The sequence below is a fragment of the Eptatretus burgeri genome, chromosome 24, assembly GCF_056783735.1.
Source record: "Eptatretus burgeri isolate ZD-2024b chromosome 24, Ebu_testis_v1, whole genome shotgun sequence".
Taxonomy (NCBI): Eukaryota; Metazoa; Chordata; class Myxini; order Myxiniformes; family Myxinidae; genus Eptatretus; species Eptatretus burgeri.
This window is the reverse complement of record NC_140984.1, coordinates 858,157-882,169: the sequence shown is the minus strand read 5'-3', so window position 1 is coordinate 882,169 and position 24,013 is coordinate 858,157. Positions and strand designations below refer to the sequence as shown.

At 48.8% G+C, this 24,013-nt stretch overlaps 2 protein-coding genes across 13 annotated transcripts in view; both read right to left on the bottom strand.

Moving 5' to 3' along the window:
• Positions 1-207: 207 nt before the first annotated feature.
• On the bottom strand, positions 208-13,883 carry LOC147007851 (kelch-like protein 10). 8 transcript variants are annotated; one of them, XM_085866318.1, is made up of 7 exons: positions 13,405-13,542; positions 12,521-12,887; positions 12,304-12,411; positions 11,236-11,725; positions 6,979-7,176; positions 2,129-2,278; positions 213-1,825 (listed from the first exon to the last, which is right to left on the bottom strand). In XM_085866318.1, exons 4-7 carry the CDS (start codon positions 11,557-11,559, stop codon positions 1,511-1,513), a joined length of 987 nt encoding a protein of 328 aa, XP_085722444.1. In that variant the 5' UTR covers positions 11,560-11,725; positions 12,304-12,411; positions 12,521-12,887; positions 13,405-13,542; the 3' UTR covers positions 213-1,510. The 8 variants fall into 8 exon arrangements, with proteins under 8 accessions (XP_085722437.1, XP_085722444.1, XP_085722442.1 ...); XM_085866316.1 differs by having other exon boundaries at positions 12,304-12,887; XM_085866317.1 differs by lacking the exon at positions 12,521-12,887 and having other exon boundaries at positions 13,405-13,541.
• A 1,075-nt stretch (positions 13,884-14,958) lies between these two features.
• LOC147007850 (small ubiquitin-related modifier 1-B-like) overlaps positions 14,959-24,013 on the bottom strand; it is a 15,960-nt gene continuing 6,905 nt past the window's right edge. For 2 of the 5 annotated variants that reach the window (XM_085866345.1, XM_085866347.1), the window contains 3 exons: positions 23,640-23,717; positions 22,819-22,890; positions 14,959-15,305 (listed from right to left, as the gene is read on the bottom strand). In XM_085866345.1, the coding sequence (XP_085722471.1) occupies positions 15,237-15,305; positions 22,819-22,890; positions 23,640-23,717 (219 nt within the window). In that variant the 3' untranslated portion in view covers positions 14,959-15,236. The remainder of the gene's footprint in view (positions 15,306-22,818; positions 22,891-23,639; positions 23,718-24,013) is intronic. The other 3 variants (XM_085866346.1, XM_085866349.1, XM_085866348.1) reach the window with 2 other exon arrangements.

Genomic DNA, 24,013 nt, shown 5'->3' with positions numbered 1-24,013 from the left:
CCATTAAAAGGTAACAAGTAACCGTCCCTCGTTGAAAACTTACCTGTCTAATGTCCGGCAGGTAACCGAAGTAATAGCAAATTGTAAACAAACAGAGAAAGAGCGAGCACGGAGATACGCTGGCAGTCCATCTTGTCGCCGGCCGGATAACGGTCGCCGTGGCAACGGCAAGTTGTTTCAACAGCTTTGTGACGTCACAGTCATTCGTGAAGCCACGCCCACCGGTGTCGCCATGAGTCCGTGTGCTCTTCATCCTCAAACACTTTACTTCTAAGTATTGAAGGAAAAAGTTTTCCTTTTCTATTAACGGATGTGTTGTGGGTAAATCAGCCTTGCGAAAAGGATGAATAAACCTGAGCACGTTCAATACCCCACTGGCTTGACAAATCCATCCCGAACTCGAACGGCACTACAGGTAGAGACCATACCTCCACCATGCTCAACTGTTTACCTGCTTTCGCATCCAAGGAAAAGCCGTCGGAGGCCTTCGGAATCAGTGTCAACGCTTCACTTCACCACACCACTTCCGGTTACCATGGGTACCGGAAACCCGAACTCCAACACATTTGCTGCTTCTGGTTACCATGGTTACTGGAAACCCGAGCTCCAACACATTTGCATCTTTCGGTTCCCATGGGTACCGGAAACCCGAGCTCCAACACATTTACATCTTCTGGTTACCATGGGTACCAGAATCCCGAGCTCCAACACATTTACATCTTCCAGTTACCATGGGTACTGGAACCCCGAGCTCCAACACATTTATATCTTCTGGTTACTATGGGTACCGGAAACGATATCAACATGGAACAAATATGGCTGCACATTGTCGCCAAGTAGGGAATCGTCTCTCATCTCTTTCTTGGTATTGTTCTTCCCAAGCCGGACGATGAACTCTTCCTGCACACTCTGTGGGAGAACATCAAGAAAATGAGACTGCAGCCAGTTCCTTGGTTTATTGAGGTCATTCAGGTCGGAGGTGGTGGTCAGAGGTCATCGCATTCGCAGCCACAATGCCGGACGGCACCATATCACTGGCACATTTTCAGGATCTACACATTTAAATGTGCCAGTACGGATGTGAGATTTGTACTCTGACCAGGGATCTGAGACGGAGACTTAACTCCTTCGGTCCCAGGTCCCTTCGGAGAATCCTTGGCCTTTGTGTCCAAGGAGTGGTTGTTGAGAGACTCAGATGAGATTTGTTACCTGCGTAGTCCATGAGCGTCAGCTCTGGCTGTATGGACACCTGTATGAACACCTGGCTCGTTTTCCTGATGCTGATCCTGCTCACCAGAATCTCTCAGTGAGGGAGTCTCATGAGTGGAGGAGGCCTTTCATTCTTATTTTTGCATTCAACCATTCATTCAACCCTAACAGCTTGATAAAATTGCTCACTCATTGTGCACATTTTGACAATAACACGGTGTTGACACGTGTTTGTTGAAAATCAAGTTTGTTGTAGCATTGACGGAGAAGCCTTGAGACCATGTTGTCTTGTGACAGGCGATCATCGGACGTCTCTCGGAGCCGCGTACACGTCCACATTGGGCAAGTCGTCCGCGACACAGCAGCTCAGGGCACTGCGGTTCACGGCCATCTCCATCAGATTGTTCCACCTCCTTGACTTGTAGTCGTAACCTTCAACATTGCGGATGGTCCCGTAGCCATTGAACCCGCCAGCGACCACGATGACGTCGTCCACCACCTCGAGTCCAAAGTTGCTGCGAGGGTTGAGCATACTGGGCACCAACGACCACGAGTTCACGTCCTCATGATAAACCTCGACTGTGCCTTGTCTGTTCACACCATCGAACCCTCCAACCTGTGTGCACACACACATCAAACCATACGTAAGGTGCACGGAATCACATTCGGCCTGCGGTACGTATCAAGATGCCATATGTATGGAATCAAAGCCATAACCTTGTAGGAACCAAGCAAACTGGCATCGCGTCTCCTGTTCCTTCATTCCCATCGCAGCTGATAGACAAACTGTACGATCAGTGGGAATCATTTTTCAGGATTGCATTGATACAAATGTTGTGTCTCCCTGTCTTGACCCTCTGAATGAGAGCAGGGCCGACTGTGAGCCGGTCGGTGTGATGTTTGTCATGTGCTATCTCACCACGTAGACGAGGCCTCCGCACGCGATGACACCAACACCACTGCGGCAACAGTTCATGGACGCGATTGGGCTCCATTGATTTGTTTGTGGTGTGAAGCATTCCGCCGTTGAGAGGCATTCGGTCCCATTGAACCCTCCACAGATGAAGATCTGTAACAAGACGTGACTGATTCACTCACAGAAACATGGACAAAGCAAATGATGAAGGCTTCATGATGAGAAGAGAAAGGAAAAAAAAACATTTAATTAATATATTTATATAATTTTTATTTTTTGTATACCTTGTCGAGGCTCATATGAGAGTTAACACACAACGCACAGCAAGGGGGGGCATGAGACAAGCGGGGTGGGAGGGGGGAGGACAAAACAGTGGGGAACAGAGACATTACATCTGGGGAAGGGAGAGGGATGGGGCGGGGAATATGGGGAATACAAGATGGACATCACAGGGACTTTCAGGAAGGAAAGCAGGGAATTTGAAGGAGGTGGTCTTGGGTGGATTAACGGGGGTAGAAAAGATCGAGGATTTGAATGGGGGATGATAAGAGGTGGTGGTGAACAGCTGTTTTGAAGGCCTGGAGGCAAGAATGGGATTGAATAGAGTGAGGGAGTTTATTCCAAATGCGGGGAAAAAGAGGAATGAAAGAGTGAAGGTGAGCAGTGACTCGGGATTTTGGTAGTTTTACCAGAAGGGGGTTGTTGGCGGACCTTGAGCGCCTTGCGGAAATGTGGTGGGGACAAATCGCAGAGAGGGCAGGGGAGGGGGCGGGGGTGGAGAGGAGACGGTAGAAGACAGAAAGACCACCGACCTGCCTGCGGTGAGAGAGTGAGAGGCCCAAAGACTCAGCCTCATCGCGGGAGATGCCAATGATCCTAAATACCTTGGTTTCCACAGCGTGAAGCCGAGAAAGGTGGGAGACAGGAGCACCAGCCCAGAGGGGAGAGCAGTACTCCATCAGGCTGCGGACGAAAGCTTCGTAAGTGGTCAGGAGCTCAGGAGGGACGAGGAAGGACCTTGCACGGCGGAGGATTCCCAGTCGGTGACTGGCTTTGGAGGCGAGGTTTGAAATGTGACTTTTCCCAGGAAAGGTCATGGCAGATAGTGAGACCCAGAAGCTTGAAAGAAAGCACTTCTTCCAGAGGATTGTTGAGAAAGTGGATGGGGGGGTTTTCTAAACGGTCCTTTTGGAGAGACATCGTGAGAGTGTGAGATTTGTCTGGATTGAAAGACATGTTCCACGTGTTGTACCAGTTTGTGATTTTCCCCAGATCTGCATTGAGCGAAGAAGCTGCTGCTTGCCGGTCCGAGGGATGGCAGATGGTACGGCAGAGGGTGGAGTCATCAGCAAAAAGATATAGAGGATTTTCCAGAGAGTCGGAGAGATCATTGATGAAAACCAGAAAAAGAACAGGGCCCAGAACGCGACCTTGAGGAACTCCAGCCTGGACAGGAAGGGGGGATGAAAGAACTCCATTTAGGGCCACACGTTGACTGCGACAGGAGAGGAAGTCTGTGAGCCATGAATGAGAGGAGATGGCCTTGGATACCATGGGAAGAGAGTTTGGTGAGCAGGGCAGGGTGCCAGACTGTGTCAAAAGCACGCGATATGTCGAGGGATATGGCTCTCATTTCATGTCCGGCATTAGAGGACCTCCATCCATTGTTTGGAGAGCAGAAGCTGCATATCCAGGGTAGAGTGACCTGGTCTGAAACCAAATTGAAGATCGGAAATCAAGCCAATGTTGAAGAGGAAGGATTTAATGTCTTTAGTGATGATGGATTCCACAACCTTGCTGATGATTGGCAGAAGGCTGATGCGTCTGCAGTTGCAGGGAACTGTTTTTGCACCTTTTTTATGCAGGGTGGTAACGTTTGCTGATTTCCAAGTAGATGGCAGATGGCCTTGAGCAAATGAGAGGGTGAATAGAACAGAGAGAGAGCAAGAGCAGAAGAGCAGGTTTTTAGGACAAGTGGGCTGATGTCGTCTGCACCGATTGCAGAATCTGAGTCGAGGTTTCACAGCAAGCTCTCCACCTTGTCAGGAGAAAAGGAAACAGAGTCCAGGGACAGTTGGGTGCGACTGGGTAAGGTGGGTAGAGAAAGTGATGGGTTTTGGACACAAGATTTCGATACAAACACCGAGTTTAGGCATTCAGCCTTTTCACGTGCGGTATCAGCAGTGCGGCCATTTGAGGTAAGGGAGGGGATGGAGGGGGACCATCCACCAGAAACAGATTTGATTAGACACCATCAGGATTTGGAGGAGGGAGAGAGGTTTGAAACTTCGGACTTGAGATGAGAAAGATGTTGTTTTCTGGCTCTCCTGAGGGTAGATACACACTTGTTCCGAGCTTTATGGAAGGAACTGAGATTACCCTCAGTTGGGTTTTCTTTCCATGGGGCAAAGGCAAGTTGTTTCAGGACAACTGCCTCGCCACAAGCTTCAGTGAACCAAGGGCGGGAGGAAGAGGAGGACAACTGAACACGAGAGTGGATAAATCTGTGCATGAGGGAGAGCAAGTTTCTTTGAAAGAATTCCCAGGATGAGTTGATGTTTGAGAAAGTAGTGATAGGAGACCAGTCTATAAGTTTGAGGGCTGCTTGGAGACCCTGCCAGTCGGCTTGAGTGAAATGCCAGACTCGACGGCGGTGAGATGGTTCTCTGATAATAGCCAGAGAGATGTCCACATTGACAAGGACGTGGTCAGAAGAACCGATTGGAGCGGAGGAAGAACAGCAGATATTTTCTGCGAAATTTGTCAAAATCATATCCAGAAGAGATGGAGTTCCATTGGTTGAGATCCAGGTCGGGAAATTGACCGATTGAGTCAGTCCCAATGAGTCGCAGAAATCTTTTGTTGAAGTGCCATGACAGGTGAGAGAGGTCCCCACACCTAGCCAACTGGCATGATGACAATTGATGTCACCACATATGAGGAAGAGAGAGTTTGGATGAGAAGATAGAAGTTGGTCCATGAGAAGATAGAAATTTTACATGAAACCTTTCTTAACAATCACACCTGTAAGGTGGCCTCCAAAGGCAGTCACCGATTTGGCATCCTCCATCGTGCGAAGTCCCCTCCTTGGCACACCTGAACTCTTATCCACCTGCAAGGCTTTTGTCCACAGCTTGATAACGGAGTACTGTTCTCTTCTCTGGGCTGGCACCACTGCCTCACAACTTGCTCACCTTGATGCCCTGGACACCAAGGCTTTCGAGATCATTGGAATCTACCGTGATGACCCTGAGTCGATGAGCCGACGACTTTGCTATCGGCGACAGGTCGCTGGTCTCTCTGTCTTCTTCCTCCTCCTTCCTGATCTCGCACTCTCTGCCCTCTCTGTGCTTTGCTCCCCTCCCCCCAAAGGTATCTGTAGGGCGCACTTGGTCCACCATCAACACCCTTTTGCTCACCTCCACTCATTTGTTTCCCACCTGTGGAACCAACTTCCACATTCTCTTCAATCTGATTCTTCCCTCCAGGTCTTCAAGACAGCTGTTCACCACCATCTCATATCATCCCCAATCCGAAACCATGATCTATTCTAAACACGTTAAGCCACCACCACCCCCACCCCCAAATTTGGCTTCTGTGTCCATCTTATACACCCCTTGTATTCTCCCCTACTCCTCATCCTCACCCACATGTCCCTTGTTGTGCATCTCCCCTGCTGTTCGCTTCTCCCCCCCCCCCACCCTCCCTTCTCTTTCTGCTGTTCCTTTTGTTACGTTGCATCCTGTTCCGTTCCATGTTCGAGCTCTTCCACGAGCCTCGACTCTGGATACAACAAAAAACTGCCATTTCAGGGAGATGAAAACACTGGACTTGGCCACGTGGCCCATCATGTCTGTGCTATACCCACAACCCAGCACTCCCATCAAGTACAAGTGCTCATTATAAGGCCGGAATATGGCAACGGAACCAGCACACAATGGCGGCCTCTCTCTTTTCAAAAGAAACCGTGGGATATTTAAAGCCGATAATGTCGATGCAGGCAAGACAGCCAGCTTTGTTTGTTCAACCGAATGACGGCGTGCTCCGAGATGCTGCGGCCCCAGCGAGTGTCGCACCAGAATTGCAGTGCTCAGTTAACTTTGATCCAGTCAAGGATCAACGATCATAACGAGACGACGGTGCAATACAATACATGATTGTGATTCTGATGGAACCATGCTCCGTTACGGGGTGTTGGTGCTGCTGGAGCAGTTTCTTGACAAGAGTTATAAAATGGGAGGTTTGCCATTGCCTTCCCAACAGTCGTTCGGGCAGGGATTAGGAACTTGTTCCAGGGTGTCGGCAATTTGGTGACAACTCAGTGACTTTTCACGAAGGACACGTTGGGAGGTCTCAGGTGCACCAACTCGTGCCAGCCGGCACATGGGACTCCCAGGTTGACGTCCGTCCGAGAAAGGGCACCGCGCATTGATGGAACACCGCGATGGTGGATCAGAGCTGCCTCGGGATTTGAAACCACGCCAGAGAGCCTCGAAGCGAGTGCGCATGTGGTCTAGGTCATCCTGCCAACCCACGAAACGTAAACCTACAAAACCCCGAGCGTCCGGCTCGATGGCAAGCGTGCTACAGATAACTGGTCAACGTGTCCTACGGGTCATGAAAGCGCACAAATCAACTGGAAATCAAATCACAACACCAAGGTTAAAAAATAAAAACATCAAACAACAACAATGTTCAAATGAGTGTGTGTCCAACTTGGACTGAAACGGGACCTGAGGTCCCAGAATTGTCCGCAATCGACATCATCCAAGTGTGAAAGCACTCGGTTACACACACACACACAGACGTGGAGTGCAACGAGCTACGATCACGGTGAGTGCTGTCCGGACTACCTTTCCGTGGTGCACGGTTGCACCGGCATCGCTGCGTCGGTCTTGCATGCACGGGATGGCGGTCCATTGATTGGTCTGGTGCTCGTAGCGCTCGGCGGTGTCGAGGCGCGTGAAGCCATCGTAGCCACCAAGAGCATACAGGTAGTTGTCGAGCACGACGACGCTCACGTAACACCGATGGGAGTGCATGGGGGCAACCTGGGGGCACATATTCATTAATAATGGTGCACGACCTACTTGTACATCAACACGATCGATCACGCGCTTACCCTGTGACGTTTCACCGTGTTACGGTTTGTTTTTTCATCCATCTTTGTTTGTTTAATAACATCCTTCAGTTTCTTCAAGTTCGGTTTCGGTCATGGCTGCATCATCCGACGCAAGCTACTTACGCTGAGCCTCGAAGCTGAGGTCAGAGCAATCTCGTTCGACGTCAACCGAGTGTTCGGTACTCGCTGCCACCCACCGGGGCCTGTTCGACAAACTGTCCGCCATTTGCATCCAGGGCCCATTCTTCGGCACGTTCGCTCCGTGCGGGCCAAACAACACGTCGCTCTCCCCTGCTACGTCACAACGATCTGGCGTTCCCTGACGTCATAGCCTCGGGACACTTCCTAAATTGCTCAACACAGACGAGCATTCCTGCTTCTGTGGAATCGACTGATCCTTGTCTGCATTGTCGTTTTTATACAGCATCATGTTAAGACTTCTTAATGATCCTCCGTTTCATGGCCGGTGTACGTTATCGGCTGCGTCGTGACGTCACCGTCGTATGTCATGACGTCACCGTCGTATGTCATGACGTCACCGGCACATTCTTTGGTGAGGTTTGATGATTAAAATCACATCATTTCCCAAACATGACGGCTACCTGTGCTCCGTTTTGTCCGCTCATAATATTAACAAGGACAATTGTGTCCAAGAGCAGCGTCCTCAAGGTTTTGTCGGCTAAAAAAAAAAATTTTTTTTTTTAAAACAACTTCCGATATTTCGTCACGTGCCTTGATTAAGCCAATAGCGAAACCCGTCATAATGTATTTACGTATTTACGATATATCGTGTATTTACGAAATAAATAATGTATTTACGAAATTACAATACGATAAACTTTTCGAAACTTAAAAGCAAATGTCCGAATATATTTACAAGTTCATGATAGACGCTCTGAAAAGGCACCGTCTATGTGAGGATGTGTACATGTGCTCAGTATTGAAGGAGATCCGGATCTTGTATATACAAGAGCTGAGTCCAAGAGATTAGGATTTTGTCTTCACAAGAAGAAGAAGAAGAACAAGAAGAAGAACAAGAAGAACAAGAAGAAGAACAAGAAGAAGAAGAACTCCGAGCTCTCTATGAGCAGCGTCTCGCGTAATTATGGTAATAACAAGCAATATGGTAATCGTGTTCATCAACCTCTTGCCAGATGACGCCCACAGGGTCGAAACGCCGTACGCTCTTGAAGAACTCCAAGCCGTCGAAGCCGCCGACGATGAAGACGTACCCTCGATAGAAAGCGGTTCCGTGGTACGCACGTGGGATTTCCCCGGTCACTGTGACGTTCACCCAGGTGCCGGCTCGTGAGTCGTAGCACTCCATCGCATTGGTCGGGCTTGCCCCGCTCCAACCGCCAAAGGCAAAGAGCACGGAAGATGGGAGGCGTGGGCGCGCCACCTCGTTCGTCGACCTGGGATCCAGGTGATGGATGCTCATAATTGCTGAAATTATGAGCTTTTGGCACTTTAATGAGTACTTAATGTACTCGTGACACTTGACGGTGTTCATCAGGTACCCGCAGTCAAGGAGGGACAGACGAACCTACGCAAAACAACGAAGGGGAGGAGAAAGAAACAAAATTCGTGAAAAAAACTAAAAGAAAAAAAAGAAGATTGTGATAAATTTAACTCAAAATGGCTCTCGTCCACCTGATCAGGTGAGTCGCGAGGAATTCACGAGCACACGAAAAGATGCTTTCTCGCAATCGGTCTCATGGCACGCACCGATGAGGGCCGAGGATGAGGTCGTCCATTGGTTGGGTGGGCACGACACCCTCACACTACTCTCCACAACAAGACAACACACTACAGGGTTGATAATACGTTATTTATCAATGATAATACGTTATCAATGATAATATGTGTCTGGTGGTAACGGGAGGGTGTGGTGGGATGTAATATATGTCAGTGGTCTTTCTGTCTTGTACCGTCTCCTCTCCGGTCTCATCCCCCCCTAATTTTTGCTCCTTCGCCCCTGATAGCGAGAAAGTAAAGGTGTGTAAAGTAAAGCGAAGTCCAACATGGCTGAGTTTCGTGGACCGTTGACGCTTCATCTAGGAGGAGATAACAAACACTTAGCTCCATTTTAGTATTGTTGCGGTTTCGCGCCCGCCGGCGTGCTGACGGCCACGTAACTCGAATCGCGGCACGTCGCCCACCGGACGGACAATCCAGTCGTGACCCTCTCGGACTAACGCCGGGAACCAGTCACGGGTGGACCTTTCGGTCTCACCGCGATCGAGCCAATCAGCCCCCGCGTGGGATAGGGTTGCTCGCCAAATTCGACCTACCTAAGTACCCACGCGGAGGGTAGACCGGGCGATCGCACCTCGCCGCAGGTCGACTTCGGACACGGGCCACTTAAGCGACCCGTTCCGTACTATCGGGATAACCGAGCGGTGTTATTCGTCGACCTCGACGGTTCGATTAATTATCGGGCGTATTCAGCCCACTACCAACCCTTTACGTGAAGCAAGATGAGGATTCAATGAAAGAAATGACGAAGCGAAGCGGGAAACAGTTCAACACAAAGCACATTTATTCGCGATGAACGGAAAGCGCACATATACAATTCCACCAAAAGCACACAGAAAAGAAAAACACAATGCAATTTACACAAAAAGCAAATGCGACAATGCAGATCTAATACCGATTACACGAGCACACGGCAACACTTATACAATTTTACTTCACAGACGGCGCCGACAACACATACCCAAAACCAAGGAAAAGAATAGAGAACCCTCAAGGATGAGGCGGGCCTGAGGCCGAGACCGGGTCGGGCCTACCCGTCTGGTGATGAGACGCGGAGCGGCGATGGTGCCTCAACTCCGCGGGCCTCGCGGGCAGTGTCTGGTAGGGGGTGGGAAAGGGGCCCCCTTGGTCGCACTATCTCAGCGCGGGGGAAACAGGAGGGGGTTGCTGATGCTCGGGGTATAGAGGATTTTTATTGTCCCGCGACGAGCGTCTCCACCTCGGCCAGGTCGCGCTGTCGGCCTCCCTGGGGTGCAGCTCCCTGCACGACGCGAGCACCCCCTCGTCTGCCCTCGCCGCCTCTCCACAGCTCCGTCCCCTCCGCTCCGACTCCAACGCACACGACGACCAGCTCCTTCTTGCCAACTCCACCGCCCGCGAAGTCTTAACTCTCTGTTCTGGTGTTTCTGACGAACACGGTCGCTTATATAAGCCCCGTGGCTTCGCCTTTGACCCCCTCCCTTCGACCTTTCACCTCGCTCCCCATTGGCCCGAGAAAAAGTGGGCGTGAATGCTTTTTGATCCATAAATTTGCATATATCGATCGCCCTCCAACGCCCTGGGGGCGGGGCCAAATCGCCCCTCGCTCACCGATTGGACGGAACAAAAGTGGGCGTGTGTCGTTTTTGATCCGTTTTTGAAGCACAAAATCCGTGATTTTGTACACGCTGTTCGGCGCGCGCCCTGCACGAGTCCAACACCGGTACCCACAAGCGGCGCAAGAACGGTGGCGATGCGACGGTTGCGAGGTGTGACGTGAAGGTCGTGGCGGTTGTGGTGAAGCGGCGTTGTGGTTGGTGGTTGATGTTGTGACTGGTGGTGGTAACAATGGCGGTTGGTCCAAAATAAAGATAGTAAAAGAAAAACGGCTATCCTGAAGAGTCGCAGCACGCATAAATGACATGTATTCCCACTAGACAACGGGTTTGGGCCTAACTACACATGTACTTACTGAGATATCTCACCTAAGGGACCTGAATGGTGATTTGCGAATTTGGTAACCACAACAGTATTATCGAAGATTATTAAATCTTTCAACCACATTCGGTGACGTAACAGAGAGAACGTCCACTCCAATTAGGGCAGGTCGGTGGTTTGAACCACAACTCAATCACACCAAACACTTTATTACTTAAACGTGTGTTAATGTGTGTCCACACATGCGCACACCCCAATGACGGTGGCTGAGTGCAGGTACAGGTACAGGTACAGGTACAGGTACAGTGCTTACCTTGGAGAGAAGTTTCTCAACGCACGGTGTCCGCGTTTGTTCGGAATAACCGATCCACCTCTCCACGGCCTCGAACACGACCCGCTCGTTCTTCACGTTCAGATGATCGCGCTCCATGAACTGGAGCAAGTCATCGAGAGGGAGCTGCACGAACTCGTCGCTCACCCGGGCCACGTCGACGAAGTGTCTCAGCACAAACCTGCTCGCCGCCATCTTCAGATCCTCGCAGAAAAACGTGTCCGCCAACTTGTAAATCCCGATGCAGTTGTCCGAGCACAAGCGATCCTTGAGGAACCTGCAGCAGAGCGTGAGCGCATCATGCATGGAGTAGTAGTCGGCCGCGACCAGGAGCTCTTCCACGTTATTCCCAGTGACGGGCAAGACCCCGGTGTAGCAGAACTCGCTGAGCAGACGAATCACTTCGGGTTCCACTCCCGTGAGGTCGAACTTGCGTCTCACGTGCCCGTTCCACCTCCTGCTGAATAACACTCTGTGTTCGAGAAAAAGAGAGAGAGAGAGAGAGAGAGAGAGTGAGAGAGAGAGAGAGAGAGAGAGAGAGAGAGAGAGAGAGAGAGAGAGAGAGAGAGAGAGAGAGAGAGAGAGAGAGAGAGAGAGAGAGAGAGAGAGAGAGAGAGAGAGAGAGAGAGAGAGAGAGAGAGAGAGAGAGAGAGAGAGAGAGAGAGAGAGAGAGAGAGAGAGAGAGAGAGAGAGAGAGAGAGAGAGAGAGAGAGAGAGAGAGAGAGAGAGAACGATGGTCAGCGAATTACATGGCAACCAGCTTAATTTACGTGTGTGTGTGTGTGTGTGTATTAGTCACAGACAAACACCTAAAACCACCATTCATTGATGGATCTGCGGAACGTACGAGGATCCTCGTAACGCGAGGTTCATCATCCGAGGAAGGCAACGCGGTTCGAAACCATTGTTCGGCAACGTCACAAGGACGATGGAACCTCGTTCCCAGAATGCTTACAAACCGAACAGAACGAGCGAGGTTCCATTATAACATTTAAACAAGATTTCCTCATCATCGATAACTCCCGCCCTGTGATGGATGATGACACGCACCCACAGGCGGGCACCAGGGACGGCGAATTCAGCTGGTTGTGCCTCGCCACGTTTCGGCTCGTCGTGGAACCTTCTCTTCAGTGGCTTTCATTCACCTGCTCATTTAATCTCATGAGGAAGGGAGGGGACAGCTTGCTCTCGGAGAGGTGTCACACCATCACACACCTTATACTAATTTAAAAATCAACAGGTATCACTGATCCGTAAAACCAATTACCAGGAAAACAATTTTAATCCAAGTACAATCAGACGAAATTTCATCATCAGGTGTTGTAATATCCCATCGCGATTCCACGTAGCTTCCGGAACACATCACCAAAGTCATCCTTTTTGTCTTGTACATGACGGCTACATGAAACTCGCGTGACCATAGTCTTCGTCGCAATCTTCTTCATGCCAACAACAAGCAAATTAATCACGCATATCATAATAATCAATTATCATGCCCACGTGATACGTGCCCACATCGTCGGGAGTTTGCAGGACGGGCAGCTGCCCTTTCGGCAAGCTGAGAAAGTCCTCCAACTCTTCCGTTGTTCAGAGGCACAACCATTTTTCCCAGGTACTTTCCAGTTGTTTTCAGCCTGTTTGAGAACCTTGTGAGTCATTTTGGGGAACAATCCTTTTCTCGCACACGCACGAAACACTCCGGGGGGCCACGAACACCGTAGTTTAGGTGTTTCCGCACATCATTTTGAAAGTCCCTCATTGGTGAAGGTCATGATGACTGTTTTCCTGGACAATCACATGTCAGTCTTTTGGACTTTGTACGCAGCGAGTATGATGGCAAGAAACGACCTACATATTACATACGCAACGATCAACCGGCCTCACCACCCCGACAGCAAACATTTGTTGTTTTACTTTGGTCGAAGTGCATTTCGTCAGTGATATAAAATGGCAATGTTCTTTAAATATTGTTTTTGTGGAATGTTTAAACGATTTTGAAAGCAAAATAAGAGGGCTTCCTTTGATTGAGTCATCAAATAACATGCACGTCCTACTCGCCCTCTCCTAACCTCCCTCCTCTGTCCCCACAAATCCCTTGGCTTCATGAAATTATGTCATATTTAATTGCCCCGACAGTTAAGTTCAACATACCTGAAATAATTGCTGTAACAGCACAGAATGTTTTTGTGAACATTGATAACCTTTCCTTGCACATGCAGTGCAGCATCACAGAGCTTTCCTTCCGTGCACAACTCGTTAAAAACGTCCGCTCTTGTGGAGCCTGCGCAGCATTCGTCATCATCGGATGTGTCCTTCATTCTGCAACAAACAGATTCAGAGTTCGAACTCTACGGCATCAAGCCGGCGGACTGAGTGCAAAGTGTACGTTCAAGAACAACAAAACAATTCCTCCGAAATACCTCCAAAAATTAGAACTCGTCAAGAAATCTGCAGCCGAACATCGAAGATGGAAAATTAAATATATCTAACTGTCGAGTTAATAAGTTTCAATTGTTGCAATCGTCCTATTTGGAGAACTTAATGGACTCGTTCTAGTACGGCACAGTCCCAAGCGTGTACCGCGTGCAAACGTCAAAAGCAGTCAATATATAAATATAGAAAGACCCACCCACATGTCTCACCTGTGAATGGAGGGAATCGCTGCTCGTTGTGCGAAGATAACCTTCTTTCTGCCACCTGCACAAAAGGTGTATTATGACGTCACAAATGACTTTATGTGTCATCGGCAATGAAGTGCTTGTTGTCGCGATGAGAGTTCTTTGGATTCTCGATCGTGCATTTATTTTTTTGAGGTTTTATTACGATCGAAACGCCGATATTTTTTTGTTTATTTTAGTGGCTGCTGATGGTGTTTTCAATGAAAATTTGTTCGCCGAGTATTTTTTTAAACGACGATGACTGGCACTGCGATTACTTTGTTTGTTTGTTAATACCTGCGACACCAAAGGTGGATTGTCGACGTGTTCACCCGTTGGTTTATGAGCACGACGTCTCAAAAAAGTTATGGACAGATTCGGACGAGATTTGGTGGACAGGATGTGTGTGTGTGTGTGTGACAAGGACGAATTGATTCCATTTTGGTATTCTTCACCCCGATACGCATGCCGCACTCTCACCTGCTACGTATCGACATGTAACATGGTTCTTGTTCGTATTATGAAGGCGATTTCGGTTCGACACTCTTCAAGTGTATAATTCGATTTAAACAAGAGTTTAAAGGCATATAATTAATTTAATTCTGGGTTTTACCGCCGTTTTTACTCAGTGTCTATTACATCGCCCGATCTAATGCATTCCATTAGTTCTTCATGCCTGTTGTTTGTGTCCTTTATGACGTCCTTAAAAACAGTAAGTTTCCTGTTTGGAATGATTTTACATTTTGTTTGACAGACAGGCAGACAGAGAAAAAAAATGTATCTCACTCCTCTCTGCACGTGTGCGATCGGGACAAATTGAGAGCCCAAGTTCGGTGAAATAACAAACTTGTTTTCCAATTCATGTTCAAAATAGAACATTCAATTTGAATAAGGTGATACTCGATCACAAACTGATAAGATAGACAGACGGATGGACCGATGGACGGACAGACATGAACCAATTACTTAATCCCGCTTTTCGTTTCACGTGTGCGGGGTAACATATGGGGGACGTGAGCAGAGAGTGAGGAAACGAGGACATCAGAGCTGAAAGCTCTCAAAACAAAGCGAGAACTTTTATTTTTATTTTTATTTCAAAGAAAGATCAACGAACCAAACAAGAGAACGTATTGAGGAGGCCGGAGATTGCAAACCGATTCCAGCTACTCTCGTCACCAAACTCAACCAAAAATAAATGCCTGATTCATTTGCTCTTCAGCCAACCACCGAAGTCCTTCAAGAAGACCACTCACAAAACAAATATAAAGTACACATTGCTGAAAGGGGTTTGTAATCATTTGAAAAGGCAGGTGTTTGAGAGCAGTTCTAGTTTATATACAGTCCACCAGTCTGTTCTCGGTACACCTCAATGATATCTCCGTCTTCCATTCCCAACTAGAAGAGGGACAAAATGGTAAAAATTAACAAATATCACAAACATTCAAAAGGCAAAGCTTCTCAAGAACCAAACGCTCTAAATAAATAAAAAAACAAACAAGTAGAGGTACATTTAAAGAACACTGCCCCCATGCCCAACAAATAAATAAATAAATAACAAATCCTCCAGCCCCATGCCCAACAAATAAATAAATAAACAAGTGGTGCCAGGCACAACAAATCCCGCCCATTTAAGGCATAAAGTTATTTTGAGGATCAAATTTAAAATTTGAACCATGTTTTAGTTTTAATGGAAAATTTGTCATTTTGACCGATGACCATGACCCCCAAAACTTTGGACCTTACCGATATTCACAAATATACATTCTTCACTTTGGAATGGGTAGGATTATAAGTGACAAATAGAATAAGGTTCACTATAAGCTTAGTTTGAAGTAAATCAGATCATTTTTGACGACGTTATGAGTGAAAAACGATTTTGATCTTTTCGTGACCTTGACCTTGACCTTTGATCCAATTTGACCCAAAAGTTAATGGGGTCGTCCAAGGTTCATTGCCCACCTGTGGATTAAATTTGATAGTGTTTGCTGAAGCCGTTTTGCCGTAAAGTTGCTAACAGACAGAGAGGCAAACAAACAGACAAACAAACCGGACGATTACAATATCCCACTCCCTCCCTCCGGGGGGCGGGATAATAAGGAATTTATAAATCGATAATAATTAAGGAATTAATCAATTAATTGATTAATTTAAAAAAATTAAAAATATTGTTTTTGCTAAGACGCTTGTTCACTTTTGTCCCCAAATTTCAGCTTCCGAGCTCAAAGGATGGCGAAGATATCGCCCGGACAAACCATAAAAACGTCACGGAGAGCACGATTACTTGCAAAATCCACCTCCCCACCTCCAAAGGTTGCCATGGATACATCAAATTGTCCATTTCGTTGAGATTAAAATTGACAATCTTAATCAAAGCTGAGGTTAATCGGATGAAAATTGATTATTTTTCAGATTGAAACAGATGATTCTACAAGTTTGACCTTGAGTTGACCTTTGACCTTTTGACCTCAGAAATCGTTGGTTTCCAAATTCAGTGATGCACGATGAAATTATGAAACAACTCAGGTCTGTACACTGAAACCACAATCTGCATGCATATATATATATATATATATATATATATATATATATATATATATATATATATATATATCTCTCTCTCTCTCTCTCTCTCTCTCTCTCTCTCTCTCTCTCTCTCTCTCTCTCTCTCTCTCTCTCTCTCTCTCTCTCTCTCTCTCTCTCTCTCTCTCTCTCTCCCTCTCTTTCTTTCTCTCTTTTTTTTCACCTGTGGAATACAAGACCCTCCACTCCAATTGCTTCTAACAACAGGAGGTCGATTCTCACTCACTACAGGTAGGTGTGTGACCTTACAATATTCTACCTGCTCTAATCTGTTCCCACCTGTTCACTTACGCAACTCCTCCTTCAAGTTTGCACAGATTCTTCCAGAAACCGAGCTATTTCTCCTCCGGCCCTTTGCCTTTTCTGTTGAGCATCAACTCACGTGCAACGTCTGTATTTAATATCATCTGTGAACTTGCTGTCCTCTGTCATTTAGCTCTTCCATGAACTTAGATTTCTCGATAAAATAATATAAATGACAAGCAACGATACTCGGCGTTGCCGGGCAACGTCGGGTCCCTCTTCCCACTCCAGCCTTTCCCTCCCACCTCACCCCTTGAGGGACAAATTCATCGATATGGCTGAAATAATGATGCTATACATGTTTATCCTCATCGTCATGTCATGAATCTGGGATGTGTTCAGTCACCAAGTTGCTTGTACAGCGCTTGCCAAGTGGCTTAAGCATTCGAGCAAGCACTCTGTTAGAAACCGTTGAGAAGGAACGGCTGGCTTGGCAAGCGCGAGCTCGCCAGCTGCTTTGGTAACAACACACCACTGGACATCTCAACAGCAAACAATACTTGGAAAACAGCAACAAAAGGACATTTATTTAAAAACATGAAACACTTCTAATATTGATGAGGAGTATCACACACATCCACCCACACACACAAACTCAGCTTTATAGTGTTACGGCTGTGGAAATTCGCAGAGCACCATATAGGTCCTTCGATCAGTTATGTCGATAAGTCTGTGTTCAGATAGATTTCCCCACCGATGTCTAAGGGTTTTATTCGTGTAACCGGGCTGTGAATCTTTGAGTTAGCCATTTTTCTTTTACTATCGTTATTTTGGACCAACCGCCATTACTACCACAAGAAAGCCCCACCAACCACCTTCTCCACCACCAACATCGCTCTGATCAACCGCTTCACAACAACCACCTTAACCACCACCGCCCAACCACACCACCCTCACGACCACCACAAACGCCAGCCACACCACCCTCACGACCACCACAAACGCCAGCCACACCACCATCAAGACCACCACATAACGCCAGCCACGCCACCATAACACCAACCACACCACCACCGCATTTCCACCTCAGCACGTTTGCGAGAAGCCTGGCATTCATCGGGGGAGAACGGACGACGGCCTCACCCCTCCCCCCAACGACAAACACGTGCGGAAAAGACGAAAGCTATGAAGACATAAAAGAAAGGCCCCGATTCGGCGAGGAAAACGCCCTGCTTCTGGAAGCTCCGCGCGCGTGCTGGAAGTGAGGGGGCGAAAGGGAGGGGCGAGGTGCCGTGGAAATAAAAGGGGGCGCTGAACGCAGACTCTCCCTCTGAGTCGTCGGCTGCTGGAGGTTGAGGAGGTGTGTGGAAAGGAGAAAAGGGTGTCGTGTCGGAGTTGTGGGCAGTGAGTGGAGCCGCGGTAGGGGCCTGGAGAGAGCGGAGCGCAGCGGAGCCAAGGCGCACGACCTGCCATACCGTGCCTTACCGTTGGTCACTGGAGAGGGGACATCGAGGGTCGCCCTGGAGAGTCACCACGAGGGACAAGCTAGCCAGCTCGGTCTCTCGGAGCCTTTGCGGTCTGCACGGCTCCGTGTTAATAAAGACCCCAAGGGGTCCAGTCTACCCCTCGTCTGTCAGGTCAGGTCAGGTATGGGAGCATGTGCCAGAACAGCGCGTCGCTGCGTCCACTTTCCGCCGGTACTCCAGGGGCCTCCGTCTGGCCATCCCCCAGGCAGATGCCAGGCCCATCCCCATCTCCTTGAGATGATGGTCAACCTGCTGCAACCATGAGGCACGTGGTCGGCCCACTGGCCTCCTCCACTCATGAGACTCCCTCGCTGAGAGAATCTGGTGAGCAGGATCAGCGTCAGGAAAACGAGCCACATGTCCATACAGCCGCAGCTGACGCTCACGGACTATGCAGGTAACAAATCTCATCCGAGTCTCTCTCAGCAACCGCTCGTTGGACACAAAATCCGACCAGCGATAGCCAAGGATTCTCCGAAGAGACCTGGTACCAAAGGAATTAAGTCTCCGTCTCAGATCCTTGGTCAAAGTCCAAGTCTCGCACCCATAGAGCAAGACTGGAAGTACCAAGGACCTGAAGACTCGGACTTTCGTCCTCCCGCACAGGTACCGGCAGCGCCACACCCCATGATCCAGTGAATCCATGACTCCCCAGGCCCGACCCAGACGTCTATTGACCTCCGGCTCACAACCTGCGGAGACATGAATATCACTGCCAAGGTAAGTGAATCTATCCACGACCTCAACATCCTCACCACAAACAGACACAGACAGGACAGCAGCATCCAAGATGTCACCGAAAGCCTGGATCTTTGTTTTGACCCAAGAAATCCGTAATCCCAACGGCTCCGACTCCTCATTCAGCACCTCGAGGGCCCCCAAGAGGATGTCTAAAGTCTCCGCAAAGATGACTGCATCATCTGCAAAATCAAGGTCCGAGATCTTGACATTGCCAAACGATGCACCGCAACTTGATCTCTCCGACATCCTCCCAAAAATCCAGTCCATACAAGTGCTGAAAAGTGTGGGGGCAAGTACACATCCCTGACGAACTCCAGTAACAACTGGAAATAAGTCAGAGGCGGTACCACCACACTTCACAGCACTCTCAGTACCAGAGTAGAGTTCAGACATCAGATCGATCAGTTTCGGTGGCACCCCACGAAGACCAAGAATCCTCCAGAGGACATCCCGATTCACTGAATCGAACGCTTTACAGAGATCAACATAGGCTGCAAGCAGCCCCTGCCGAAACTCTCGTCTGCGTTCGGTGAGGACACGAAGTGCAAGGATACGGTCAATCGTTGACCTCTTTGGTGTAAAGCCTGACTGCTCTGGACGCTGGTGCTCAAGCAGATGGTGGCGAACCCTATTAAGAATTATCCGAGCAAAGACCTTGCCCGGCACTGAGAGCAGCGTCACCCCTCGGTAGTTGTTGCAGTCTTGGCGATCACCCTTCCCTTTCCAGAGAGGGACAACAAGGCCCCTCTTCCAGTCAGTTGGGATGATGCCTGTGTTCCAGGCAGAGCACAAAACTGCATGCAACGACGCGAGTGCAGCATTTCCACCAGCCTTGAGAAGTTCGGCATGGATGCCACAGATCCCTGGAGCTTTGCCCCGTTTCAACTGGTTCACCGCAGCCCGTGTTTCCACAAGCGATGGTGGACCACAGTTGATTCGAGGGTCAGCAACAGGGATTGTAACACCCTTGACGTCCAACTCGACAGCTGGGGGATCAGCCTGGTACAACCGCTCGAAGTAACCGGCCCAGCGGGCCTTCACTTCAGACTCCTCTGTCAAGAGCCTACCACTCTCTGCTCGAACTGCAGTGCTCCGAGGGATGGGCTTGGATGAACGTAATGCGCGAATTCCCCTGTAAGCGGGACGAGAATCACCTGTCCACAGGTGATGCTCTACCCCTCACAGATTCCTCGCACATAGGCCTCCTTGTCCACCCTCAGTGCACGTACAGTTTTACGCCTCAGCTCCCTGAACAGCTCAGCTCTGCCATTCAGCCTGGCCCTGCGACTCTGGTCAATGGTATCCAGTGTCCCTTGAGAGACAAAATTCTTCTTTGCCCTGCGGTGAACTCCAAGGCATCCACCGGCAACATCAAGGACGGTGGTCTTGAAGGTGTTCCACAACTCTTCAGGGCCCCCCACAACACCCAGACCCCCAAGTGTCCACTCAGCCTGTTCGCAAACTCCTCAGCTACTCTCTCATCCCTGAGCTTGGCAACATCCAGCCTAGGCTGGGATGGTACCATTCTCCAGGATTTAAGGTGCAGCTTTAGAGTTGCTACAACAAGCCTGTGGTCAGTATTGAGGAACTGAGCACTCCGGTAGACCCTGCAGTTCTGGATCATCCTCCAACGACCGTCAATGAGGACATGGTCAATCTCCTTTGCCACACCGCCAGCGTTGGAATACCAAGTCCAGCGATGAGCTTGCGGGCGCTGAAACCATGAACCAGCCACCCTAAGTCCATGACTTCTTGCAAAGTCAAGGAACTTAGTGCTATTCTGGTTCATAGTTCCTGACCCATGGGGACCAACACACACCTCATAACCATCCCTATCAGTTCCAGTCGATGCATTGAAATCCCCCAAGACTAGAAGTGTATCTCGTCTGGGGCACTGATTAACCACAGACTCGAGTGTGGCGTAGAATGTGTCCTTCACGGTAAGATCACTCGCCTCAGTCGGAGCATAAATAGAGACCAGGGAAATGACACCTAAGGAGTGACGAATCCTTAATCTCATAATACGCTCGTTGACCGGTGTTACCTCAATTATCATTGGGGTCAGCTTATTGGACACAGCTACAGCAACTCCTTGGGTATGGTCACCATCAGAGCGACCAGACCAATAGTAGGTGTAACCACCCACCATTATCTCGCCGCAATCCGGTCTCCGAACCTCAGAGAGAGCTGCAATCCCGATGTCCAAACGCTTGAGCTCAGATGATAACAGAGACAGGTGATCATCCTCTCTTAGGGATAGGACATTCCAGGCACCCACCCGAAGGGACCGCCTCAGGTTAACCCAAGGAGACCGCCGTCTGGTGGACGACACCTCAGCACCACTCCGACACACTCTCCCGCAATCTGACCCAGGGATGTTACCCCGTGGTTTCCCTCCTATCAAAGATTGGGGGTCCCGAAGGCTTTGCCCCAATCCCATCATCCGGTGAGCTGCCCTGCGAAGGGAAGCTGCACAGGAGGTACTCCCACGGAGTGGGTTTTCAGATTTTTTTGCGTTTTTGCGTTTTGCGGAATGAAGCGTTTTACGGTGGCTGGAGTGCAAATCCTGCCACCAACCTCCTAATAAGAAGTAACCCAACTGCAGGAGGACGTCCGCAGACACAGTTGGGCACTAGATATGGATGGCCGTTGGCTCACAAGGAGCTCCTCCGCCCTTTGAGCCTTTGCGGTCTGCACGGCTCCGTGTTAATAAAGACCCCAAGGGGTCCAGTCTACCCCTCGTCTGTCCTGGGGTTTTTCCTTGCTTTTGAATGAACGTTGTGGCGCCATGTCCGTTTGTAGAACTGTTAAGTGTGTACATCATAGATAGACGGTAGAAGCTCTTTTGCATTGCTTCTGTTGGCTGTATACTTGCGTGCGTGTTCGGCCTTGCATAATTGCCATTGCTGCATTGATTGACGTGCAAGCCTGCATATGTGTCTTGTGAAATAAATGTGCTTGTTTAAATGTAAACCCGTTCGATGTGTCGTTTCCCTAATTGAACTGCCATATTGCACTCGGAATATAGTTGGTTGTTAAATAGCCGATAAAGTGATTGGGTCCAAAGGGGCTGCGTGATAAATACCCCGCTCGGTTATCCCAAAACGAAGCGAGCTGCTTAAGCGGCTTGTTTCCAAGCGGCCCTGTTGAGGTACAGTCTCTCGGTAGTCTGGCCGTGCGATTAATTAGGTATATCGACAATCCGGCGATTGACCCTGTAGCGCGGGTAGAATATTGACTAGGCTGTGGTGTGCTCAAAACACACCCGTGGCTGGTTTTCGGCGTTGATCCGGAAAGCCGCGACTGGATTGTCGGTTCGGTGGGCGAAGCGGCCGCTATTGGTTAAACGCGGTCGTTCACACGCCGGAGGGCGGAAATCATCAACAATGTATTAGATTAACATGTTATCCTGAAAGTTGTTCACTTGAACGACACAACTGATTGGCAAAATATCTCTTCATCCCGTATCTCCCCAACCCCTTTTACCTTCTCCTCCTGCATCCTCAAAAATCCTCCTGCTACCATTACAACATCCTCCTCCTCCTTCCACTACAACCACAACATCCTCCTCCTCCTCCTTCCACCATGACCTCCTGCTCCTCCCACCGACCTCGTGTAAATAAATAAACACATTTACCCCAAACTTACTCGCTTCTAGTTCCGGGGAGGCAATTTTCGAAAAACAAACAAACAAACAATGCAGCAGGTAAACAAAAACAAACAAACAATGCAGCAGGTAAACAAAAACAAACAATGCAGCAGATAAACAGTCGCACGTTTCCAGTCGATGAAGTAACCCCCCTCGTCATCCCACGTACCTCGAATGGTGTTTCATGGTCATTAATCCTCTGCCCTTCAAATATGAACCGCAGTGAGTGTGGCGGAACAGACTGAAAGCAGAAAAAGAGAACAGTGGGGAAGTGATGTCTTCAATCAAAAACAATAATCCGACACGTGTAGCTGAGTCTTCAAAACTCGAGTGTTCAAAGTAAACTCCGACGCGTGTGAGGACGCGGAAACGGAACAACTCCGGTGAGAGTAAACTGCTCGAAGTGATCCAAACACAGCACACAGGGGAAAACTAAAATCCTCAAACAAATTACAATCGTTGTGTTATCACACGCGAGCAAGTACAACCGGTCACTTCGCCGGTGGTAATGTTAACGAGCCCCATCGTCGCCCGTCAACGTGAAGGACACGTCCACAGTGAGCTCCCACCTCCGTTTCACCGATAAAGGTGACGAGCCAGGAATTTTTTATCTCCCTTGAACCTTCTCAGGTGAAGAATCAAAACTTACAAACACGATAGATTGACCAGCACCACCACCATCCTCACCCGTCAAAGTGATGGACACATCCACAGTTTTTTTTTATTATAAAAAACGCTTCTGTACACCGCCCTCGAAACTCGGTTAGTCAGTCACCGTCTACAATTCCAATCGAAGAGACGAAATTACTCTTTTGTGGGGAAAGTTTTTCCAGGTTTTTTTTATCCTCAAAAATAGACCACAGTGAACACACAGTCATGTTAAAAGATTGGCGTTTAAATCCTTCACTCAAATTGTCCTCATGACTGGGGGGGGGACGGACAGACACACAGTGTTCATATACAGGTAGATCATTCGGAATCGTGACACACCTGGCATCGGCAATAACAATCTGTCAGCTTCTTTAGCTGCGTTGTCATTTTCATTTTGACATGGGTCTCAGTCACGTCCTGAAAACAATGAAACCGACGGAGCGCTCAGACTCACTCCGGCATGAAGCAGGGAACACGTCCGTCGTGCGTACATCTCCGACGAATGAATCAGTCACCAACAAGCTGCACTCACAAAACAGAGACATCTGCAACCGATCACCGGACGGTGAGTTCAGGTCGCGTCTAATAAATAAACGTCATTTTGTCTGTCTGTCTGTGTGTCTGTGTGTGTGACACCAATCACACCAAAAGTACTGGACCAATTACCACCAGATTTGACACTTAAACCTCATTCGAGCTGCTGTTGAACAGAG